Source organism: Salmo trutta, chromosome 12 (genome assembly GCF_901001165.1).
Source record: "Salmo trutta chromosome 12, fSalTru1.1, whole genome shotgun sequence".
NCBI classification, from domain to species: domain Eukaryota; kingdom Metazoa; phylum Chordata; class Actinopteri; order Salmoniformes; family Salmonidae; genus Salmo; species Salmo trutta.
Genome location: NC_042968.1, coordinates 17,561,988 through 17,588,193, shown reverse-complemented (window position 1 = coordinate 17,588,193; position 26,206 = coordinate 17,561,988). Strand labels below are relative to the sequence as shown.

General features: G+C 44.0%; 1 protein-coding gene across 2 annotated transcripts in view; it reads right to left on the bottom strand.

The window, feature by feature from the left end:
- The window catches only part of LOC115203052 (polypeptide N-acetylgalactosaminyltransferase 18), a 97,216-nt gene that overhangs the window by 15,840 nt on the left and 55,170 nt on the right, over positions 1-26,206 (bottom strand). For both annotated transcript variants that reach the window (XM_029767356.1, XM_029767357.1), the window contains exons 4-8: positions 20,411-20,594; positions 17,388-17,585; positions 16,893-17,007; positions 7,208-7,393; positions 1,626-1,763 (exon numbers count right to left, since the gene is read on the bottom strand). In XM_029767356.1, coding sequence (XP_029623216.1) covers positions 1,626-1,763; positions 7,208-7,393; positions 16,893-17,007; positions 17,388-17,585; positions 20,411-20,594 — 821 coding nt within the window. The remainder of the gene's footprint in view (positions 1-1,625; positions 1,764-7,207; positions 7,394-16,892; positions 17,008-17,387; positions 17,586-20,410; positions 20,595-26,206) is intronic.

Here is a 26,206-nt window from a genome sequence, read left to right as displayed (position 1 = left end):
CAGGATGTGTCTCATTCTGTCTGCTGATCATTAAAAAGCCAGGCAGCGACTGAACACGATGGAATAAAGTCTAACAGACAACGTATAACAATTTCACTGAGGTTCCATGAAATGAAAAAAATTATAACATGCAAGGTTCATGTATGAGTGAATAAAACCTGGGGCTGCTTGTCAGTGTGGTGTGTAGCATAACCTTTGACCTCAAATGCTGTGCTGAACACAGTCTGCATTCTGGATAAAGAATTCTATGACAAAAATGATTGACACGTTCATGAAATGCACCTAGCAAATGCAGTGTAATGAGGATATGCTATTTTCGAACCCACTTACTCCTTGAATTAATTTTAATAAGGCTGACCTATTTTCCTCTCCATCTTTCTACCTTTCATAATAACATGGAAATACAGAGAAGGAAACCAACCATAAAATGAAGACTGTACTCCAATGAGACCACTTTTTGGGTGTGTCACTGTAGATTCAGGCATATTGCACTGATGCACTGTGGCCACACAGAAATAAAGCTGTTTGTGTTGAACATGAATTGCTAATATAAATACTGCCAGCGTGCCCTCATGGCCAGAATACAAATTCAGAAACATTTGTCTAGCATTGCTGAGAATTCTATTTGGCCACACAGGCAGATCTCTGTGAGAGGAGGTGACATAAAACAAGCTCTGCTCACCAGCCCCACCACTGCACAACAATTGTGCATACTCAATGGTATACCCTCATGAATACACATTTTACTCTTTCTTACATGACAGTGCACAATGCTCTGTTCGTGTGTGCATAGACTACCCAATAGACAACCTTTTATACACTATGTATATCAAACAATATTGAGTTGTAGACACCCCCCCCTTGCCCTCAGAACAGCCTCAATTTGTCGGGGCATGGACTCTACAAGGTGTCGAAAGCGTTCCACAGGGATGCTGGCCCATGTTGATTCCAATGCTTCACACAGTTGTGTCAAGTTGGCTGGATGTCCTTTGGGTGGTTGACCATTCTTGATACACACGGGAAACTATTGAGTGTGAATAACCCAGCAGCGCTGCAGTTCTTGACACAAACCAGTGCGCCTGGCACCTACTAGCATAACCCGTTCAAAGGCACTTAAATCTTTTGTCATGCCCATTCATCCTATGAATGACACACATACACAATCCATCTCAATTGTCTCAAGGCTTAAAAATCCTTCTTTAACCCGTCTCATTCTGTTCATCTGCACTGATTGAAGTGGATTTAACAAGTGATATCAATAAGGGATCATAGCTTTCGCATGGATTCACCTGGTCAGTCTATGTCATGGAAAGAGGCTTCTGTTTTCTCCCAGAGTCTGAGTTCCTGCACCTTTTCCACATCATGCCCACATCATGTCCAAGCTTTAGTGTGCCAACACTGGCAGTGCACACAAAGACTGAGGCTATGGTAGCCATGTCCACGTGTTTCAGAGCCAAACTGCCACACAAATGCATCTCTCTGTGAAATTAATGTATTCCTAACTGCAGTCATCCAAATCGTAACTCAATGGATGATTATTTGTTCAGGCATGGACCGCATGGTTTATTCTGTGGAGGCTTTACTTGACATAGCATTTCCATTTTTGCAGAGGGCATGTTGCTTACCACTCCATATGCAATGGTGTCTGTGTACATCCTCATCTCTGGGTAGATGTTGACCAGGTACCACCGAAACGTCTTACACTGGAGCCTCTTCCTCAGGGCCTTCCTCTCAGAGATATCTCCAATGTCTATTCCTGAGTCCTGCACACACACATGCATGCAAACACAGAGATAAACAGTTCGGCCGTGATTGCTGTAAAGATACAAATGCATAAAGATATCATGCATAGGAAAGGGCATATGTGCCAAGCTCTTAGGTGGAAAGAGGAATCAGATTCCCAGTTTCCCTGATTTCAGAGAGGCAAGACTCACTGAGGAATAGTTTTAGTCCGTTTCAATGTGACATAACTCCTGCGAGCCCTCCATGTTCCCTGTATAAAGAACCGCAGGACTAAGTGACTGACTTTAACATCATCTGCCATTTCCTGTGAGTCCTCACGCTGCCACAGTCACGCTCTGGCCCAGACTTCCTTCTGCAGCAAGCTGCCGCTCCTGCCCACTATACCCTAATTATCTTAATTGCTGCCTCGCTGACAAACTTAAAAGCTGAAGCAGACCTGATAGATCCAACATCAACTGCAATGGAGGCAACTTGCAGCCTACTGAGATACGATAAATGGACTGACGAAAGTCTAATAGACAAAACAGCAACAGCTGTGACTTGAAATGAAGTAGGTTTCTAATACGTTTGGACAAAATAAATTCACGAGACTAATCCTGAGACCAAATTTCCCTCCAAGCTTGTTGGGTAGAATTGCAGAACTCAGTGTATCGATATCAATTTAGTGATTTGCCTGCTGATGCTCATCTAATTGCTCATCTATTTGAAAGGCGTTTTTACATCATTGTGAGTATTGAGTGCAAACAGGAAAATTATTAAGCATCTAATCAACTCATTCTTTGTTCAAAGAAACACCAGGCATCTCTGCAAATGTATTAGAACATCTATATGTTATACAGTTGAAGTCAGAAGTTTACATACACCTTAACCAAATACATTTAAAAATGCCCTGTCTTAGGTCAGTTAGGATCACCACTTTATTTTAAGAATGTGAAATGTCAATAATAGTAGAGAGAATTATTTATTTCAGCTTTTATTTCTTTCATAATATTCCCAGTGGGTCAGAAGTTTACATACACTCAATTAGTATTTTGTAGCATTGCTTTTAAATTGTTTAACTTGGGTCAAACGTTTCGGGTAGCCTTCCACAAGCTTCCCACAATAAGTTGGGTGAATTTTGGCCCATTCCTCCTACATTTACATTTAAGTCATTTAGCAGACGCTCTTATCCAGAGCGACTTACAATTGGTGCATTCACCTTATGATATCCAGTGGAACAACCACTTTACAATAGTGCATCTAAATCTTTTAGGGGGGGGGGGTAGAAGGATTACTTTGTCCTATCCCAGGTATTCCTTAAAGAGGTGGGGTTTCAGGTGTCTCCGGAAGGTGGTGATTGACTCCGCTGTCCTGGCGTCGTGAGGGAGCTTGTTCCACCATAGGGGTGCCAGAGCAGCGAACAGTTTTGACTGGGCTGAGCGGGAACTGTGCTTCCTCAGAGGTAGGGGGGGCCAGCAGGCCAGAGGTGGATGAGCGCAGTGCCCTCGTTTGGGTGTAGGGCCTGATCAGAGCCTGAAGGTACAGAGGTGCCATTCCCCTCACGGCTCCGTAGGCAAGCACCATGGTCTTGTAGCGGATGCGAGCTTCAACTGGAAGCCAGTGGAGAGAGCGGAGGAGCGGGGTGACGTGAGAGAACTTGGGAAGGTTGAACACCAGACGGGCTGCGGCGTTCTGGATGAGTTGTAGGTGTTTAATGGCACAGGCAGGGAGCCCAGCCAACAGCGAGTTGCAGTAATCCAGACGGGAGATGACAAGTGCCTGGATTAGGACCTGCGCCGCTTCCTGTGTGAGGCAGGGTCGTACTCTGCGAATGTTGTAGAGCATGAACCTACAGGATCGGGTCACCGCCTTGATGTTAGTGGAGAAAGACAGGGTGTTGTCCAGGGTCACGCCAAGGTTCTTAGCACTCTGGGAGGAGGACACAATGGAGTTGTCAACCGTGATGGCGAGATCATGGAACGGGCAGTCCTTCCCCGGGAGGAAAAGCAGCTCCGTCTTGCCGGGGTTCAGCTTGAGGTGGTGATCCGTCATCCACACTGATATGTCTGCCAGACATGCAGAGATGCGATTCGCCTCCTGACAGAGCTGGTGTAACTGAGTCAGGTTTGTAGGCCTCCTTGCTCACACACACTTTTTCAGTTCTGCCCACAGATTTTCTATAGGATTGAGGTCAGAGCTTTGGGATGGCCACTCCAATACCTTGACTTTGTTGTCCTTAAGCCATTTTGCCACAACTTCAGAATTATGCTTAGGGTCATTGTCCATTTGGAAGACACATTTGGGACCAAGCTTTAACTTCCTGACTGATGTCTTGAGATGTTGCTTCAATATATCCACATAATTTTCCTTCTCATGATGCCATCTATTTTGTGACGTGCACCAGTCCCTCCTGCAGCAAAGCACCCCCACAACATGATACTGCCACCCCCGTGCTTCATGATTGGGATGATGTTCTTCGGCTTGCAAGCCTCCCCCTTTTTCCTCCAAACATAACAATGGTCATTATGAGAGGACATTTCTCCAAAAAGTATGATCTTTGTCCCCATGTGCAATTGCAAACCGTAGTCAAACTGTAGTCTGGCTTTTTTATGGCAGTTTTGGAGCAGTGGCTTCTTCCTTGCAGAGCAGCCTTTCAGGTTGTCAATATAGGACTTGTTTTACTGTGGATATAGATACTTTTGTACCCGTTTCCTCCAGCATCTTCACAAGGTCCTTTGCTGTTGTTCGAGGATTGAGTTGCACTTTTTGCACCAAAGTACGTTCCTCTCTAGGACACAGAACGCGTCTCCTTCCTGAGCGGTATGATGGCTGTGTGGTCAAGGTGTTTATGTTTATATTTGCGTACTATTGTTTGTACAGATGAACGTGGTACCTTCAGGCGTTTGGAGATTTCTCCCAAGGATGAACCAGACTTGTGGAGGTCTACAATTTTCTTGGCTGATTTCTTTAGATTTTCCATGATGTCAAGCAAAGAGGCACTGAGTTTGAAGGTAGGCCTTGAAATACATCCACAGGTACACCTCCAATTGACTCAAATGATGTCAATTAGCCTAGCAGAAGCTTCTAAAGCCATGACATCATTTTCTGGAATTTTCCAAGCTGTTTAAGGCACAGCCAACTTAGTGTATGTAAACTTCTGACCCACTGGAATTGTGGGTCAGAGTAGATGTCCTAACCGACTTGCCAAAACTATAGTTTGTTAACAAGAAATTTGTGGAGTGGTTGAAAAACGAGTTTTAATGACGCCAACCTAAGTGTATGTGAACTTCCGACTTCCGTTTTCTTCACAATACAGGTGTAGGATCTTAATTTGAGCCAGTTTACTACAGTAGGAAAATAATCCTGCTGCAACAGTTAATTTGAATTATTTATTATTTTATTTAACTAGGCAAGTCAGTTAACACATTCTTATTTACAATGACAGCCTAGGAACAGTGGGTTAACTACCTTGTTCAGGGGCAGAACAACAGATTTTTACCTTGTCAACTCGGGGATTCGATCAAGCAACCTTTCGGTTACTGTTCCAACAGCTTTAACCACTAAGCTACCTGCCGATTTATGTGGTTTATAATTAATGGACATTTGTTTAGGGGTTGATATACACTGCTCAAAAAAATAAAGGGAACACTTAAACAACACACTGTAACTCCAAGTCAATCACACTTCTGTGAAATCAAACTGTCCACTTAGGAAGCAACACTGATTGACAATACATTTCACATGCCGTTGTGCAAATGGAATAGACAACAGGTGGAAATTATAGGCAATTAGCAAGACACCCCCAATAAAGGAGTGGTTCTGCAGGTGGGGACCACAGACCACTTCTCAGTTCCTATGCTTCCTGGCTAATGTTTTGGTCACTTTTGAATGCTGGCGGTGCTTTCACTCTAGTGGTAGCATGAGACGGAGTCTACAACCCACACAAGTGGCTCAGGTAGTGCAGCTCATCCAGGATGGCACATCAATGCGAGTTGTGGCAAGAAGGTTTGCTGTGTCTGTCAGCGTAGTGTCCAGAGCATGGAGGCGCTACCAGGAGTACATCAGGAGATGTGGAGGAGGCCGTAGGAGGGCAACAACCCAGCAGCAGGACCGCTACCTCCGCCTTTGTGCAAGGAGGAGCAGGAGGAGCACTGCCAGAGCCCTGCAAAATGACCTCCAGCAGGCCACAAATGTGCATGTGTCTGCTCAAACGGTCAGAAACAGACTCCATGAGGGTGGTATGAGGGCCCGACGCCCACAGGTGGGGGTTGTGCTTACAGCCCAACACCGTGCAGGACGTTTGGCATTTGCCAGAGAACACCAAGATTGGCAAATTCGCCACTGGCGCCCTGTGCTCTTCACAGATGAAAGCAGGTTCACACTGAGCACGTGACAGAGTCTGGAGACGCTGTGGAGAACGTTCTGCTGCCTGCAACATCCTCCAGCATGACCGGTTTGGCGGTGGGTCAGTCATGGTGTGGGGTGGCATTTCTTTGGGGGGCCGCACAGCCCTCCATGTGCTCGCCAGAGGTAGCCTGACTGCCATTAGGTACCGAGATGAGATCCTCAGACCCCTTGTGAGACCATATGCTGGTGCGGTTGGCCCTGGGTTCCTCCTAATGCAAGACAATGCTAGACCTCATGTGGCTGGAGTGTGTCAGCAGTTCCTGCAAGAGGAAGGCATTGATGCTATGGACTGGCCCGCCCGTTCCCCCAGACCTGAATCCAATTGAGCACATCTGGGACATCATGTCTCGCTCCATCCACCAACGCCACGTTGCACCACAGACTGTCCAGGAGTTGGCGGATGTTTTAGTCCAGGTCTGGGAGGAGACCCCTCAGGAGACCATCCGCCACCTCATCAGGAGCATGCCCAGGTGTTGTAGGGAGGTAATACAGGCACGTGGAGGCCACTCACACTACTGAGCCTCATTTTGACTTGTTTTAAGGACATTACATCAAAGTTGGATCAGCCTGTAGTGTGGTTTTCCACTTTAATTTTGAGTGTGACTCCAAATCCAGACCTCCATGGGTTGATAAATTGGATTTCCATTGATTATTTTTGTGTGATTTTGTTGTCAGCACATTCAACTATGTAAAGAAAAAAGTATTTAATAAGTTTATTTCTTTCATTCAGATCTAGGATGTGTTGTTTAAGTGTTCCCTTTATTTTTTTGAGCAGTATATTTTTGATAAGGGAAAATTAAGTCTGACATTTCAAAGTGGAATTTACAAACTTCGGAAGCCTTTTTAAACCTCAAATACTCTACACGTTTAAAATGTCCTGCATTGTAGGAAAATTCTCCTGCAACAGGGTGATCAAATTAAGATCCTAAACCTGTACACTAACGTACTACACTATACATCACTCCTTATTTACAAATTACCACTAGCGAGACAATATTCCCCACCCTGACCACTTGCCCACCCTCCATTAGACATGGTTCAGTAGACCCCATCCAGTTAGCAGCTGACAGACTCTCACCTCCTGGGGGATGTTCCAGGCCATGTAGACATGGCTCTTAAACTCGTCCATCCAGACCTCCGCCACCCTCAGGGCGTTCCGTCTCACGTGAGACGTCAGGTCCTCAGTGTAGGGCTTGTGGGCACGCTCTATATGGGCGATACGGGCACAGGGCAGGACTTCCACACTGCCCCCACACTGCCACACCTGGTATCACACATAAAAAGACAGAGGGAAAAACATGGTTAATCATCAGTTGTGCTAAAATCATGTTGCCGGGCAGGAAAAGACCCAGAGCAGATCTAGAGCTCCAGAGGATGCTCCAGGAGAAAGACTCAGATCTGAAGCCTCTTACTCTGAGGCTGACAAGGCTACATAAGCTCCACCTCTCTACTTGATCCAAAAAGCCTGTCAGATCCAACCAGGAAGAAAACCTGGAAACACCTCTCCTTGGTCCAGATAGTACTGTGAGGTGTTGAGGGTGCCAGAAGCCTCATCAAAAAGGAGCACCATGTCTTCACTGACATCTGACATGCTGTGTCTGACTTAGTGGGGTAACAGTTTTAATTCCTGATGTGAGATGACATTTGGAGTCCCAGTGCCTTATGCTTAATGTCATGATTAATGGCTGCTAGGAGAACGAGAGAGAGAGATAGACACACACAGCAAGAGAGAAAGAGAGTGTGTGAGAGAATGAGAAAAAGGGAGAAGGAGAATTCAGAGTATGTCAGTAACACCATTCCTACAGTATGGCCATATCGCCTGCTCTTTCTTAGATGTAGGGTAATGCTGTGAATCACTGTTGTGATAAAACTGTCTGCTCTTTGTCCCCTGTGGCTCTGTATATCTGTGCTCTGCCTGCTTTTATCTCTCTGCTCCGGCCCTGAAGAGCTCATAGCCTCCAGTCAGGAGCCTCTCTCCTCTCGACTCTCCCCACAGCACAGCACTAACTGACATCCAACCGGGCTCCAACGGGCTAACATTCCATCCTGAGAATTCCTGCACACCGACATTCATTCCACATCTCCTCGTCAGGTCCAACACACAAAAATTCACTACAAAGCTCTGATGTTCTTCCAGAGTTCTTCCAGAGTTTCTGGAGAGGTAATGCTCATTCCACGATGTTATCGTTTCCTACATTGCTGCCACAGCACTACCAGAACTGGCATGGAGAGTAGATCCGCCCCAGCGGAGGAGTTTTCCTTCCTCCGTCTACCTATAGCACTCAGGGACAGCCACAGAAAGCTCTAAGTCGTCTATCAGGGGATACGAAGCAGGACACATACATACATGCACACACACAGACAGACCCAGAAAGAGAAACAAGAGCACACAGAACAACACACAATTACAGACCACAACAGTCAGACTACAGCGTTACAGGAGTGATACAGCTCAATGACGCAAGTCCTGTAATTGATGATGTCTGTGACTGCTGTGCTGTGATGTACTTCCAAGGATAAGGCACTCTGTCATATTCTCTCACAGAGGCGTTCAGTCTTGCTTTCCAGAGTCACCTCCTCTCCTCTGTTTGCTGTGCTCATTTATCCATGGCAAACTAACCAACTGGCAATGTCAACACCCACAGTCCTATTTCCCCATCCAGAGATTCTACTAAACAAACTGAAGGGGCAAAACAGGCATCTGTGAAAAAGTAACGTACATGTATGTCAATATTTTCCCCTGACCTGAGTGAACCAAGTGAACTGGTGTTAATACACTACAGACAGAGAACAGACAGACATCTTCATCAGTCTTTGATTGGAGGTGCAGAATAGGTCCTCAAGAACATCAAACTGCTCTCATCATCATCCTCATATCTTCTCAGCCCTTATGGCATGGGGCAGAGTATGGACACGCCAGATCCAGACAGATGATGACCTCAGACAGACAGATTACAGACACATGACCTCGGTGAACCTTCTTCAGGAAAACCATTTCACAACCCACTCATTCTCTCTCCCACATGTCAAGACTGTACTTCATGTTACAGGAGCTGTGTATACCAAGCATCACAGAGAATGTGCTATGACAGTTTTCCAGCCATTGGCTTATTGCATCAACATTGTGAATAGGGTGTTGAACGGAGCAGTTCACAACATTCAGCGTACAATTGGCTTTGGAATCTATGGAATATGTCCTGCCTACAATGCCTATGGACCTTAACATTAATAAAAAGTCAATTGTTTTACCTGACATTTTCAGTAAATTACTTCTGTGTGACACATAGGCTACATTAATAGTCATTCTATGCAGTATGTGTTAATTTCCATGCAGTCTGCAACTACATTTGCAGTTCCAGCACGTACTTATCAACCAGAGATACCTGTTGCAGAGCAAACTGTAGGTGCATGCTATGTCTCCTGTTTATACACAACATGACTGTATTGTATACTGTTTATAGGGATAAGATAGGGCTAGGATATAAATTAGTCTAAAGCTAGTTATGTTTTATTATGAAAATGTCCATGCGTTCCATACATATCCATACTCATTCAAAAACCTTTAATTTAACAGGGTTATTCATAAACAGTCTTAGAGAGCGTATAACATTTGCATAACTGATCTATAAGCTTCTTCACAGTGTTCAACGATCCCAATTTCTCCATCCAAAAGAAGTCACAATGGCTGCATCTCCAAACTGTGCAGGTGTTATGAAAGAATATGTATGCAAAGCCAAACATTCTCAATAGGGTTGAATGGCAGGAACATGGTTACTGGTAAATTATAATAAATTATTTATATGAACGGCATGACGTGAAATGGAACTGTTAAATTATATGCAATGTCTAAAACTGGTTTCTCTACGGCCTCAGCATGATGAACCAACGCTCAGGGCGGGGACAGACCTATAATTTCTAGGGATGTGCGATATAATCGGTGAACATATCGGCAATCGGACGATATTAGCTAAAAATGCCAACATCAGTATCGGCCCGATGTCTAGTTTAACGCGGATGTGAAAATCCGATGTCAAAAGCTGATGTGCATACCGATATAACGTAGGTACATGACGTAAAGAAGCTATGTTAAATTTTGCACTACACGTGCAACACAGCATTCCTAACCTAGCCCACAATGTCTGCTGTGTGGATCGAGCAGTCAACAAGTCAAGCAGTCATTTGAAAGAGTAAGAACATTTCAGCGAGACAACTCAAAGGCGAAATCCATTAGCGGCAAGATAATGGAATTCATTGCCCTTGACAATCAACCATTCTCTGTCGTGGTGATGTTGACTTTCGCGACTGGTTGAGCACAGGTACACGTTACCAAGTGCGCTATTGTTCAGATGTTGCCCTACCAGAGTTACACAGTCATAGTGTCACTGCTATTAGCTTCCCGACATACTATGGTATGCCGCTTGGGTCTTTGCGTGTCAAAAAAGATACAGGTCAAATAACACTATTTGACAATAACATTATTTGACGGTTAAATAAGCTTTTAATTTGAAACGTCAAATAACAGTTCTATTATAGAATGTTGTGTGTTCTGAATTTGCACGTGCAAGCCAAGCGCCACCACGACTATATGTAGCACTGTCAAAGCTGTACAAAAAAAGTATGCAAACAAGCACACCGGCCACAAACGATGTGTTTACAATACCGCTTTAGTAATAAGGCATTATTTGCTCGACCGCTACTTCTGGGGTAGCTAGCTAGCTTTAGCTTGGTACTTAGCTAGCACCAATACAACCAGCCTGAAAACAATGACCAGTAGAAACTGCAGTTATTTTCATTATTCTTAGCAATGTTTTAGGAATCCTTGTAAGTATTAGCTAGGTAGCCACTTGTTGTTCGCCTATTTAAATTGAACTTCAGTTCATGAAAATAAATAGCTAGCCAGCTACTCAACCCTGTTGCCCAAAGCTAATGTTATAAGCAGCCTGCTAGTTTCATCTGGCTAGCGAGGCTTGACCTGAACGGGCTGTGTTGTGAAGCTAGCCACAATAAGAATTAGGCACAATAGCGGAATTTGCCTTCAAAATAAAAGTACCTATTTGAAAGTGATGCAGAAGTTTACAATTGGTGGAATCATGACATATTTACACTTGGTAATGTTAAACAAGGTTGGAATGTGAAGCAATGAAATGGGATATCAGTCTACTCGGTGACACCCATAGAATACAACTGTGAAGAGTTTACGCAAATATTAGCGTTGTAGCTCTTATCAAAAAGGCTTCTCAACAGTTTTTACCCACAAGCCATAAACCTCCTGAACAGGTAATCAAATGGCTACCTGGACTATTTGCATTGTGTGCCCCCCCAACCCCTCTTTTTACGCTGCTGCTACTCTCTGTTTATCATATATGCATAGTCACTTTAGCTATACATTCATGTACATACTACCTCAATTGGGCCGACCAACCAGTGCTCCCGCACATTGGCTAACCGGGCTGTCTGCATTGTGTCCCGCCACCCACCACCCACCACCCCTTCTTTTACGCTACTGCTACTCTCTGTTCATCCTATATGCATAGTCACTTCAACCATATCTACATGTACATACTACCTCAAATCAGCCCGACTAACCGGTGTCTGTCAAATCAGCCTTGCTACTGTATATAGCCAGTCTTTTTACTGTTGTTTTATTTCTTTACTTATTGTTCACCTAACACCTTTTTTGCACTATTGGTTAGAGCCTGTAAGTAAGCATTTCACTGTAAGGTCTACACCTGTTGTATTCGGCGCACGTGACAAATAAACTTTGATTTGATATCACGGGACTGTGACTGTGTGAAATCCCCTCCCAAGTCAGCCTATTGAGTGTATTGACATTCACATTGCACTGTACAGCTTTACTTAAGGATTGGGGATCAATGAAATGGGGTATCGGTCTACTCAATATATTTTTTCCCAACGTCCTCCTCAGAGTTATCTGACTCCAAAACATCCACGCAGTATTGTTTTTCCTCTGGAATAGTGTTCAATACACATAGGTTGACAATAAATGTGGCTCAATTCACAGTTGTTTCAGAGTCTCGCAATAAGAGCTACGATGCTAATGTTCTCTGGGTGTCACTGAGTAGACTGATGCCCCATGTCATTGATCCACAGTCCATAGGTAAGGCTGTACAGTGAAATAAGTATGCTCCCAATGCAATTCTAAAGTATAATATATCCAGTGTGATTTCAACAGATTGTCAAATTATTGTCTTTTGTTGATTTTATATAACATTCCAACCTCATTTAGCATTATCTATTAAATTATGGCATAATTCTACTATTTGTATTAATTTGCATCACTGCCAATGTCATACTTTTATTTTGAAGGCTAACCGCAAAGTCCACTATTGTGGCTAATCCTTATTGTGGCTAGCTTCACATAGATGGGTCCGACAACCGTTAATCAAATAAGAACGGTCTTATAAATTAGGGTTATTTTAGATGACACCTAGCTATATAGTTAGCTACCTAACTATAGCTACTGAAACAGATTGACATTTTGCTATGTTTTTGGGGAAGAACATTGTTTGCATCCTAAAAGGCCAGCATCCCGGAGTCGCCTCTTCACTGTTGACGTTGAGACTGGTGTTTTGCTGGTACTATTTAATGAAGCTGCCAGTTGAGGACTTGTGAGGCATATGTTTCTTAAACTAGACACTCTAATGTACTTGTTCTCTCGCTCAATTGTGCACCGGGGCCTCCCACTCCTCTTTCTATTCTGGTTAGAGCCAATTTGTGCTGTTCTGTGAAGGGAGGACAGGATCTTCAGTTTCTTGGCAATTTCTCACATGGAATAGCCTTCATTTCTCAGAACAAGAATAGACTGATGAGTTTCAGAAGAAAGTTATTTGTTTCTGGCCATTTTGAGCCTGAATCGAACCCACAAATGCTGATGCTCCAGATACTCAACTAGTCTAAAGAAGGACAGTTTTATTGCTTCTTTAATCAGCACAACAGTTTTCAGCTGTGCTAACATAATTGCATAACGGTTTTCTAATGATCAATTAGCCTTTTAAAATGATAAACTTGGATTAGCTAACACAACGTGCCATTGGAACACAGGAGTGATGGGGGCTGATAATGGGCCTCTGTATGCCTATGTAGATATTCCATAAAAAAATCTGCCGTTTCCAGCTACAATAGTCATTTACAACATTAACATTAATGTCTACACTGTATTTCTGATTAATTTGATGTTATTTTAAATGGACAAAAAAAAATGCTTTTCTTTCAAAAACAAGGACATTTCTAAGTGACCCCAAACTTTTGAACGGTAGTATGTATGTATATATACACACAGTGCATTCGGAAAGTATTCAGAACCCTTTTCGATTTTTTTGCAATCCCCCCCCAGAAAGACCTAATTTATATAAGTATTCAGACCCTTTGCTATGAGAATCGAAATTGAGCTCAGGTGCATCCTGTTTCCATTGATCATCCTTGAGATGTTTCTACAACTAAATTCAATTGATTGGACATGATTTGTTAAGGCACACACCTGTCTATATAAGGTCCCACAGTTGACAGTGCGTGTCAGAGCAAAAACCAAGCCATGATGTTGAAGGAATTGTCTGTAGAGCTCCGAGACAGGATTGCGTCGAGGCATAGATCTGGGGAAGGGCACCAAAAATGTCTGCAGCATTGAAGGTCCCCAAGAACACAGTGGCCTCCATCCTTCTTAAATGGAAGAAGTTTGGAACCACCAAGACTCTTCCTAGAGCTGGCCACCCAGACAAACTGATTGAAAAAATAATTTAAGCAATTTTAGAATAAGGCTGTAACCTAACAAAATATGGAAAAAGTCAAGGGGTCTGAATATTTTCCGAAGATGTCATATCCTACATCTTCAGGTAATAAATTAAATGCAGTATTAGCCTTATATTTAGCTAATTAATGATGGGTTATGCATAATAAGCTTCTAACTCATAGCGTCGGTCTCTTGCGCGATACACACGCAGCTGTGCTCCGCTGGCCTCTCTCCTTAAAAAACGCTCCTTAGATGTTGGAGTCCCATGCAGGAAAATCTAGACTCTAATAGTTTGCTGGATTAGCATTTCTTATACCAATAGACTACTCGAAGAGGGAGGGAAGCTCTTGTTTGCTGAATGTTGAATACAGCAGCCAGAAGAGTGAACGCGATATGGCGGTAGGCTATAGCAGTTATTTATTCAGACCCATAATCATTCAATCTTCATGAAGAGAAGTGAAAGCCTTCTGCATCTAATTATAGTCCTATATTATTCATGGGTGTCATTAGAATGATGAAGGTAAGGACAACAAAACTTATTTCATTTAACTTAAAAGCGAGGAAGGAATGAAGCAACAATAGAGAGAAAGAGGAGGCAGGCTAATAACATTAGTTGAAATATTATGAAAGGTGTGTATATATATATATATGCCAGCCTAGACATTTGAAAAATAGGCCCTATTATATTTAAAAATGTTAAATCAAATTCTTTAGCCTATACTTGTAACTTTGTAGGCCGCATGTGCTGCACCAGAATTGGATATTCTGTCCATCCTTTATCATGGTTTGAACGATGTGCGTAAAATAGGCTACAATATAATAGGCTACAGTGTAATACAATACATTACAGTAATACAGTTCACAATCAAAAGGTTTAGCCTACTGGAGCTAGTTTCATTTATTTACCTAAGAGAGCATATAGCTAGCTACATCTATGGGCTTTTATGTTTTCTGTCGTGGGTAATGTGCAGTAGCTTATATAATATGTATTGAATAACGGCACAATCATTTGGTCTTTTTTGGGCTTGGGCTCATTAAAATGTCGAATGTAGGGCCCATAAAATTGATTTAATAGCTCAGGCTTGAATTTTTCGATTAAAGCTCTAATCAAATCCAGACATAGGCCTATTTATATACTTTATAATGACACTCCCGGTTTTGGCGGGAAATACTCAGGATGGAACATTTGTAAAATACCAGGAAAATATTCAACCCTAATTCTCACTCTCTAGCAAAACAAAGTACATTTCTGCTTTGTGTTTTATTACCGAATTAGATTTGAGGGATTATTTTTCAGAAATATAATTTAGATTTGGCCGTCGTCTACAGCTGGGTTTTTCATCAGAAAAGACAGAAACATGTTGTGCCCTCTAGCTCCAACAACAGCCAGTCAGCACTACTGTCCATTTCCATTCCCTAGCCACACATTCTGCAAGCTAAAGCAGCACACAGGGGACGGTTATGTTAATCTCTGACACATACAATAAATAAATTAACACATTCATTGTAAATGCCATTCACATGACATTTCATGATCCTTGTATATTTTCTTCCAGTGACAGAATGTGAACATGGTGCAGCTGTCATCCTGATACACCCAGGACATCCCCCTACAGATTAAGCCCAAGCCTGGACCAGAAAGGTCCCCTGCGCTGTGCAGCAGTGTTGGCCTTGTGTGTGAGTGTATCTGTGAATGTCCCTTAGCGATGTTCTGGTGTCAGCCAGAGTTTGTGCAGGTAGGTGGTCTGCAGGCAGGACCAATATGCTGCAACAGGCCAGCCCTGCTGGAGCTCAATGGGGTTGCTGATCTGGGACCAGTTCCAGGGCCTCTATGGGCTCCAGTCCTGCAGCTCTCAGTTCACTGCATCACCTTCTGTCAGACCAACGCCTCCCATCAGTCCACAGCCAGGACAAAGAACAGGGCTGCAGGCTACACCACATTAACCCTCCATCCAGGGACCACTTCCTATATGACTCCGTCCAGAGGGGCTCCACAGGGCTCAAGCAGCACATCCGGAGGCACAGATTTCCTTTGTCTCTATTTTTAGAGGTAGAGTTAACTGAAATGATTAATCAACTGTTTGTACATAGCGGTATGCAGGACACTGATGTATTATGTAGGTGATAAAATCACCAATGTTTTCAGCAGAAAGCAATCAGCAGGGCCATTATCAAGCCCCAAATCCTAAAAGCATGTAATTTTATGAAGGAAAATTCTAATCTCCTCCTCTTTCCTAAAGAGTGACTGTTGATTACATCTCTGTCATTACCGAGGATGGATATTTCCCCACGTTGGCATCACATGGTAAGCCTTCTCTCTCTCTCTCTCTGTCTGAGGCTGCGCTGTAATCTACAGAATACAGCTGGAGGAAGACTGTGTTTGTCCCCTGTCTCTGGGTGTTATTGTTGGAGTTGATTGCTGTTTTAGTGGCGGTATATGTACAGTGAGTGTAGCAGGGTTATTATTAGACCTCCCTGGGGAAGTCGTGCCTCCTCTGGCCCATCTGCTCATTGTACTGCTGAGATCCACTGACTCTGCCTCGGAGACAGAGCTGAGGCAGGGGAATGGCCCGTCACTCACACATACAGGGGATATACTTGACTGGAGGTATTCTCGACAGTTTGAAAATATGACGTAAGATTAACACAGATAAATATAACTGGCACAACCCAAAGCACTCTTTGAAGTGTATAAAAGGTGTTGATTTAAAATCTGACATTTTTCTTTGCTAGGAAATAAGGGGGCCTTTAAAGACTGAAGTAGAAAAAAAATTATGACTTTGGGGTGGTATAACTCCTAGTCCTCTTACTACACATTGTTAATGTGTTCTAATTACAGACCGCACAACGCTTTGAGCCAGAGGACACTTTACATAAAAAGTAGAGGGAAGCCAAACTCTAAAGGTAGGGCTGCCAAAAACAGTGTGGGTCATTATCGCTGTTAATTCTCCAGGATCAGAGCCACTGCCTAAATGAACGATGCCCTGTGCCTGCTGGAGATGGCGTCATTACTCACCCTGACCCCCAGCTCCACGTTCTCGCCCCCGTACACCTCCATCCCCTCGTCAAGCAGGCCAATTTCCTCAAAGTACAGCCTGTCCACCACGAAGCAGCCAATCAGAGAAGGGCTCCTACACCATCACACATGGAGTAGATACAAAATGTATTTACATGTGTTAGTCGAACTACTGGATACTTTGCTGAACTAAAAAATAAGAACTTGGGAGTCATGAACACATTAAAATACTTAAATACTGTATTTTTAAATTTGTACAAACTGTTTTACCCCAAATATATCAAAATAATATTGTGTTCACATGACTTACAGTATATTCTAATACACCTGGATGCTTAATTGGCATGTATACTGTATGTATGCATTTGCCTTGTAAATCAGAAAACACACTGCATGTTTTAACAGGTGTTATGAAACAACGCAACCATCACATTCTGCCTGCATACAAAAGCGCTGAAAGAATCTATATTCATAAGTACCCATATTTCTACCTACCTAATTGGAGCACTGTTGTTGGCCTGGTGAAACCAGGACTTGGGTGGGTTGAGGTAGCGGCACCACAGCTCCCAGTCGAAGCCCTGAGCAGACAGTGGGTACTCTTCAATCTCAAACGTGTCGTATTTGATGTTATCAAACGACGGAGAGATTATGCGTGTTCTGTCCTCCTGAATTCTCATGAGAACAGGCTCAGCCCTTCAAACAAATAGTAGAACGCAATTAAGTTTGAGTATGTGAGAAGGTATCTCAATTACCTATCCTACACATGTAAACGAGGACCATGTGCAATATACACTGCTCAAAAAAATAAAGGGAACACTAAAATAACACATCCTAGATCTGAATGAATGAAATAATCTTATTAAATACTTTTTTCTTTACATAGTTGAATGTGCTGACAACAAAATCACACAAAAATAAATCAATGGAAATCCAATTTATCAACCCATGGAGGTCTGGATTTGGAGTCACTCTAAATTAAATTGGAAAACCACACTACAGGCTGATCCAACTTTGATGTAATGTCCTTAAAACAAGTCAAAATGAGGCTCAGTAGTGTGTGTGGCCTCCACGTGCCTGTATGACCTCCCTACAACGCCTGGGCATGCTCCTGATGAGGTGGCGGATGGTCTCCTGAGGGATCTCCTCCCAGACCTGGACTAAAGCATCCGCCAACTCCTGGACAGTCTGTGGTGCAACGTGGCGTTGGTGGATGGAGCGAGACATGATGTCCCAGATGTGCTCAATTGGATTCAGGTCTGGGGAACGGGCGGGCCAGTCCATAGCATCAATGCCTTCCTCTTGCAGGAACTGCTGACACACTCCAGCCACATGAGGTCTAGCATTGTCTTGCATTAGGAGGAACCCAGGGCCAACCGCACCAGCATATGGTCTCACAAGGGGTCTGAGGATCTCATCTCGGTACCTAATGGCAGTCAGGCTACCCCTGGCGAGCACATGGAGGGCTGTGCGGCCCCCCAAAGAAATGCCACCCCACACCATGACTGACCCACCGCCAAACCAGTCATGCTGGAGGATGTTGCAGGCAGCAGAACGTTCTCCACGGCGTCTCCAGACTCTGTCACGTCTGTCACATGTGCTCAGTGTGAACCTGCTTTCATCTGTGAAGAGCACAGGGCGCCAGTGGCGAATTTGCCAATCTTGGTGTTCTCTGGGAAATGCCAAATGTCCTGCACGGTGTTGGGCTGTAAGCACAACCCCCACCTGTGGACGTCGGGCCCTCATACCACCCTCATGGAGTCTGTTTCTGATCGTTTGAGCAGACACATGCACATTTGTGGCCTGCTGGAGGTCATTTTGCAGGGCTCTGGCAGTGCTCCTCCTGCTCATCCTTGCACAAAGGCGGAGGTAGCGGTCCTGCTGCTGGGTTATTGCCCTCCTACGGCCTCCTCCACGTCTCCTGATGTACTGGCCTGTCTCCTGGTAGCGCCTCCATGCTCTGGACACTACGCTGACAGACACAGCAAACCTTCTTGCCACAGCTCGCATTGATGTGCCATCCTGGATGAGCTGCACTACCTGAGACACTTGTGTGGGTTGTAGACTCCGTCTCATGCTACCACTAGAGTGAAAGCACCGCCAGCATTCAAAAGTGACCAAAACATCAGCCAGGAAGCATAGGAACTGAGAAGTGGTCTGCGGTCCCCACCTGCAGAACCACTCCTTTATTGGGGGTGTCTTGCTAATTGCCTATAATTTCCACCTGTTGTCTATTCCATTTGCACAACAGCATGTGAAATGTATTGTCAATCAGTGTTGCTTCCTAAGTGGACAGTTTGATTTCACAGAAGTGTGATTGACTTGGAGTTACAGTGTGTTGTTTAAGTGTTCCCTTTATTTTTTTGAGCAGTGTATAAAAACAATGCAACTAGCTTTCTGTTGGGTCCATTGTAACTAAGGGTCCAAAAAAAATAATATATATAAAAATGTGTATTTTCCTACTAGCACTGACTTTGCTGATAACTACTTTGAGGGAACATGTATTACTACGACTGTGATATGTGGTTGTCTCACCCAGCTATCTTAAGATGAATGCACTAATTATAAGTCGCTCTAGGATAAGAGTGTCTGCTAAATGACTAAAATGTATATGTAAAATATAAGCCACTGGGAAAACAGAAACGTGAGAATAGAGCATAGATGTGTTAATGATTCATTCATACACAAAAACAATGCAAACAGTATACAATAATTGCGCAATCATGCTCAGTAATGGCTTGGATTAGCCACATACCGATAGTTACAGGGTGGCAGGTAGCCTAGCGGTTAGAGCGTTGGGCTAGTAAACGAAAGGTCGCTAGTTTGAATACCTGAGCCAAGAAAGTGAACAATCTGTTGATGTGCCCTTGAGCAAGGCACTTAACCATAGTTTGCTCCAGGGATGCTGTACTACTATGGCTGGCCCTGTAAAACAACACATTTCTCTGCACCTATGTAGTGTGTGACAATAAAAACAGATTAGGTTGTAGAAGCTGAGTTGGAAAATGAATCTATTGTATTCTGAACAAACCATGTGTGTAGGCGCTCCTGCCAAGTATTCAGACTGAAACAATGAATCAGCCTGTAGCAAGTGCACATCTAGGTAAAAGCATTCCTGAGGGATGCTATTTGTGCTATGTAGGTTTAATACCGAATCAGCACAGATTAAAAACAGAAATACTTGGGATGCTGTTCAAACCCCCCTGACAGATTTGGGTCAGGCTGTTGAGACCACAATTCGACGGTATGAGAACTCTGTCAGAGCAATGATCGTTGTGCCCCAGGGAAGTATGGGAAGGGCCTACAGAAGGCCTCACACACTTCCTGCCATACTGTCATCATAGACAACATGCCATGCCAACACACTGGCAACTCTTAGCTATACCTCAGAAGGCAATAGTCTTCGATCAAATGTGGCTTTGAGCATGGCCATAGAGTGCTGTACCTGAGAACCTATATGCTTCACAAATCAGTGTATTGAAGTGTGTTAATGCACTTTGTGTGTATGTCATGTGACTCACCAGCCTATGTTGAACTCCACGTGGGCGTCGAACAGGGCCACAACCGGAGCAGTGGCCGCCCTCCACCCACTCACCCTGGAGCGGATCAGACCCTCCTGCTTATCATGGCGCACCACCTTGATGAAGCCGGGCCGCTGGCTGTTGGTCGCAGACACAAAGTCCTGTAGCTTCTCCTTCAGCTCGTCTAAAGGAGAAACACACATGATTACGCACACACACATGCACACACGCATATGCACACAATAATGTGTTAAACCTAGAGTTTCCTCATAATCTTTTAATGAGGTAAGTAAGAGATGCTACTGATGATACATAGACGACACCCCACCCAATAGACTCCATCTTATCCACCTCAGGGTATTTAAGGGTAGGGGGAGGCTGCCAAAAGCACTCATGCTCCACTGGTTTGATCACTAGACCAAAGAACTTGCCTCCAGTTGTAGGGCTCCATAGGTCTTGCTGTACATGAGGGGATATTGCAATCCTGAAGAATCAGGCCGCAATTCTATCAAAAGCGTGAAAGTAAAAGCAGGAGTTGGGCACAGTTGGGGTGCTTTTGGCCTCAATACAGTATTTAGCTTTTTGACAAACCAACAAGTCACCTCATAATCAGTTCAATATTATACTTTTGAGTCACAAACTGTAGGTTTATGGAAATGAATAGGCCTAAATAAAGATGGTGGCATAGTGCCACAGGCTTGTAAAGTGTTGCTATAGGGGTCAACCAAAGACTGTGTTTCTCTTAACCCCTTACACTCATGGGTATTGGCCTATAAGGCTAAATTAAAATGTGTATGCATAACCATGGTAGCAATTAAAAGGGAACAGATTGGAGATTATGGGAAAATTATTAGACTTAACAGTTCAACTGACACAAGACTCAATCCAAACATTACACTGTTAATTTTATTTACATTTACTGTGCTTTCTGCCGCGTTTGTTAATAACAAAATCTGAAAATACTCTGGATACATTCAATAATATGATAAGAATATTCACAGGAAATTTGTGGTAGATTCAACATATTTACAAGGGTTTGAGTAAGAGGTCTATCTGGTGTCTCAAATTGGCCACACACCTCTCCAAAGTGTGCACAGTTCCTAAGTTATTTCAATGCACTTTTATGACTCAAAAAAAGAGTCCTCAATTATAAGGTGCATTTTTTTTGCTCTCCTATCTGTGAGGTTGAGGAACTAGAGCAAGCACACTTGAAGTTGTTTTGCTTGGAACACAGACCTGCATCCCTGCCTTCACACAAATACTACTGTTGTTTACACAATCCAAATCACAATCTGGGTTAGGTGGGCGTAATTTGAAAGCTTGATCTATTGCCAGCATAACTAGCTAAATTCAAAAAAATTATCTTACAGTGTTAGGTTTTCACAAGGCAATTCAGAGAAGCAGATCGTCATTTGTGTGGGCATAGAATGGAATCATAAGTGCATGACTCCATTCTAAACCCTGTCTTTCAAAGATAATTCGTAAAAATCCAAAAAACTTCACAGATCTTCATTGTAAAGGGTTTAAACACTGTTTCCCATGCTTGTTCAATGAACGGTCGTTAAGACACTAACAGCTTACAGACGGTAGGCAATTAAGATCACAGCTATGAAAACTTAGGACACTAAAGAGGCCTTTCTACTGACTCTGAAAAACATAAAAAGAAAGATGCTCAGGGTCCCTGCTCATCTGCGTGAACGTGCCTTAGGCATGCTGAAAGGAGGCATGAGGACTGCAGATTTGGCCAGGGCAGCTGATCGTCCTCGCAATGGCAGACCATGTGTAACAACACCTGCACAGGATCGGTACATTCGAACATCACACCTGCGGGACAAGTACAGGATGGCAACAACAACTGCCCGAGTTACACCAGGAACGCACAATCCCTCCATCATTGCTCAGACTTTGCGCAATAGGCTGAGAGAGGCTGGACTGAGGGCTTGTAAGCCTGTTGTAAGGCAGGTCCTCACCAGACATCACCGGCAACAACGTCGCCTATGGGCACAAACCCACTGTCGCTTGACCAGACAGGACTGGCAAAAAGTGCTCTTCTCTGACAAGTCAGAGTTCTGTCTCACCAGGGGTGATGGTCAGGTTTGCGTTTATCGTTGAAGGAATGAGCGTTACACCGAGGCCTGTACTCTGGAGAGGGATCGATTTGGAGGTGGAGGGTCCGTCATGGTCTGGGGCGGTGTGTCACAGCATCATCGGACTGAGCAGCACATGAGGAGGAGATGCACCGCAGTACTTAATGCAGCTAGTGGCCACACCAGATACTGACTGTTACTTTTGATTTTGACCCCCAAATATTTACACATGTTCATTTTGTTGAAAATAAACGAAGTTGACAGTGAGAGGACGTTTCTTTTTTTGCTGAGTATATGTGTGGTCTGTGGAAAAAATGTATTCCCAATACAACAGGCTCATTCTATTTAGGACACCCCAGGGTATAATGCCATAGCATCTTGCAACTGATCATAAGCCACTGTATATTACATGAGTTTTATATGGAAATGTGAAGTGCACGTGGCTTGCTTGTATGACATCAAAGCAGTATTTATTATAATCCTCAACATCTCATCTTTCAAAATACATTGCGTCCTCGCCATATACACACACCATTTCCATCACTCAAATAAAAAAGTTGCAAGTTGCTCAATTAGCGGGAGTGGTGGAGGCAACTTTGACCCTTTTCATACTACGACAGATTCTCTAGAGAACCTTGGCGTGACCCTGGACAACACCCTGTCGTTCTCCACTAACATCAAGGCGGTGACCCGATCCTGTAGGTTCATGCTCTACAACATTCGCAGAGTACGACCCTGCCTCACACAGGAAGCGGCGCAGGTCCTAATCCAGGCACTTGTCATCTCCCGTCTGGATTACTGCAACTCGCTGTTGGCTGGGCTCCCTGCCTGTGCCATTAAACCCCTACAACTCATCCAGAACGCTGCAGCCCGTCTGGTGTTCAACCTTCCCAAGTTCTCTCACGTCACCCCGCTCCTCCGCTCTCTCCACTGGCTTCCAGTTGAAGCTCGCATCCGCTACAAGACCATGGTGCTTGCCTACGGAGCCGTGAGGGGAACGGCACCTCCGTACCTTCAGGCTCTGATCAGTCCCTACACCCAAACGAGGGCACTGCGCTCATCCACCTCTGGCCTGCTGGCCCCCCTACCTCTGAGGAAGCACAGTTCCCGCTCAGCTCAGTCAAAACTGTTCGCTGTTCTGGCACCCCTATGGTGGAACAAGCTCCCTCACGACGCCAGGACAGCGGAGTCAATCACCACCTTCCGGAGACACCTGAAACCCCACCTCTTTAAGGAATAACAAGGATAGGATAAAGTAATCCTTCTAACCCCCCCCCCCCTAAAAGATTTAGATGCACTATTGTAAAGTGGTTGTTCCACTGGATATCATAAGGTGAATGCACCAATTTGCTCTGGATAAGAGCGTCTGCTAAATTACTTAAATGTAAATGTAAAATGTAAATGTTTTGGGAGAACACCCTTGGCTATACTGTTTTTAATAATGTGAACTTGCTAACTTTCTACCGCAACCTTCGGAAGTAGCGCACAACGCTCGCCTGACAGTTTCCCCCTTTTGAAACAAGGCAGTATGAACAGAATTGCTTTGTTCAGACTAACACTCCAAGAGCAATAATTTTGAAAGAGCTGAAATGTATAGACATTTTCCTAAAATTTGAGACAAATTTTATTGAGTTTTTACCTGCACTGACCCACTTCAAATTATGGAGGCCCATACCCACCACCAAAATAAATGTATAATGTCGATAGTAGATCATACAAAAAGGATATATTTTTTTCTTTCATTTTTAACATTGTGTGGTGATTTCAGAGGCGGCATCACAGGTCCCTGAGTAAGACAGTAGCCTTGGCTTGTGCGAGCTGGAACAGCACATAGCAGGAGACTACCGTTGAAGTCGGAAGTTTACATACACCTTAGCCAAATACATTGACACTCAGTTTTTCACAATTCCTGACATGCAATCCCAGTAAAAACTCCCTGTTTCAGGTCATTTAGGATCAACACTTTATTTTAAGAACGTGAAATGTCAGAATAATAGTAGAGAGAATGATTTATTTCAGCTTTTATTTCTTTCATCACATTCCCAGTGGGTCAGAAGTTTACATACACTCAATTAGTATTTGCTAGCATTGCCTTTAAATTGTTTAACTTGGGTCAAACGTTTTGGGTACCCTTCCACAAGCTTCCCATAATAAGTTGGGTGAATTTTGGCCCATTCCTCCTGACAGAGCTGGTCTAACTGAGTCAGGTTTCTAGGCCTCCTTGCTCAGACACACTTGATTAGTTTAGTGTTAGTGTTAGTTAGCTAGCTACATAGTTGTCTTTGCTGTCTTTGTATCTAAGATAATTGTGTAGTTTAGAGTAATTATCGAGGTTAGCTAGCCAGCCGCGACGCCGTTGTCCAGACTCCAGACTTAGTCATCATCAAACCCACTGCTAGCTAGCCAACCGTTACCGACTAGCAGCGCTGTAGATACTAATACATTACAACGGAACGATTTGACTAGTGCAGTGTCAGCTAGCTAGCTACATAGTTGTCTTTGTCATAGCTTGATAATTGTGTAGTTTAGTAATTATCGAGGTTAGCTAGCCAGCTATTTCCGTCCCCCGTGACGGCATTTTTCCAAAAGTAGCCAACTATTACCGACGAGCAGCACTGTAGAAACTAAATACATTACAAAGGAACGTCTTGATTAGTGTTATGTTAGCTAGCTACAAAGTTGCTTTTGTATCATGACAAGGTGTAGTGCTGAAACTATCGAGGTAACCTAGCCAGCTACACGTTCTAACAAAGTCAACAACGCAGCCACTGCTAGCTAGCCTACTCCACCAGCCAGCAGTACTGTATCATTTTCGTCATTTTAGTCAATAAGATTTTTGCAACGTAAGCTTAACTTACTGAACATTCGAGACGTGTAGTCCACTTGTCATTCCAATCTCCTTTGCATTAGCGTAGCCTCTTCTGTAGCTTGTCAACTATGTGTCTGTCTATCCCTGTTCTCTCCCCTCTGCACAGGCCATACAAACGCTTCACACCGCGTGGCCGCTGCCACTCTAACCTGGTGGTCCCAGCGCGCACGACCCACGTGGAGTTCCAGGTCTCCGGCAGCCTCTGGAACTGCCGGTCTGCGGCCAACAAGGCTGAGTTCATCTCAGCCTATGCTACCCTCCAGTCCCTAGACTTCCTGGCGCTGACGGAAACATGGATTACCACAGATAACACTGCTACTCCTACTGCTCTCTCCTCGTCTGCCCACGTGTTCTCGCATACCCCTAGAGCATCGAGCCAGCGGGGTGGTGGCACTGGAATCCTCATCTCTCCCAAGTGGACATTCTCTCTTTCTCCCCTGACCCATCTGTCTATCTCCTCATTTGAATTCCATGCTGTCACAGTTACCAGCCCTTTCAAGCTTAACATCCTTATCATTTATCGCCCTCCAGGTTCCCTTGGAGAGTTCATCAATGAGCTTGACGCCTTGATAAGTTCCTTTCCTGAGGATGGCTCACCTCTCACAGTTCTGGGTGACTTTAACCTCCCCACGTCTACCTTTGACTCATTCCTCTCTGCCTCCTTCTTTCCACTCCTCTCATCTTTTGACCTCACCCTCTCACCTTCCCCCCCTACTCACAAGGCAGGCAATACGCTTGACCTCATCTTTACTAGATGCTGTTCTTCCACTAATCTCATTGCAACTCCCCTCCAAGTCTCCGACCACTACCTTGTATCCTTTTCCCTCTCGCTCTCATCCA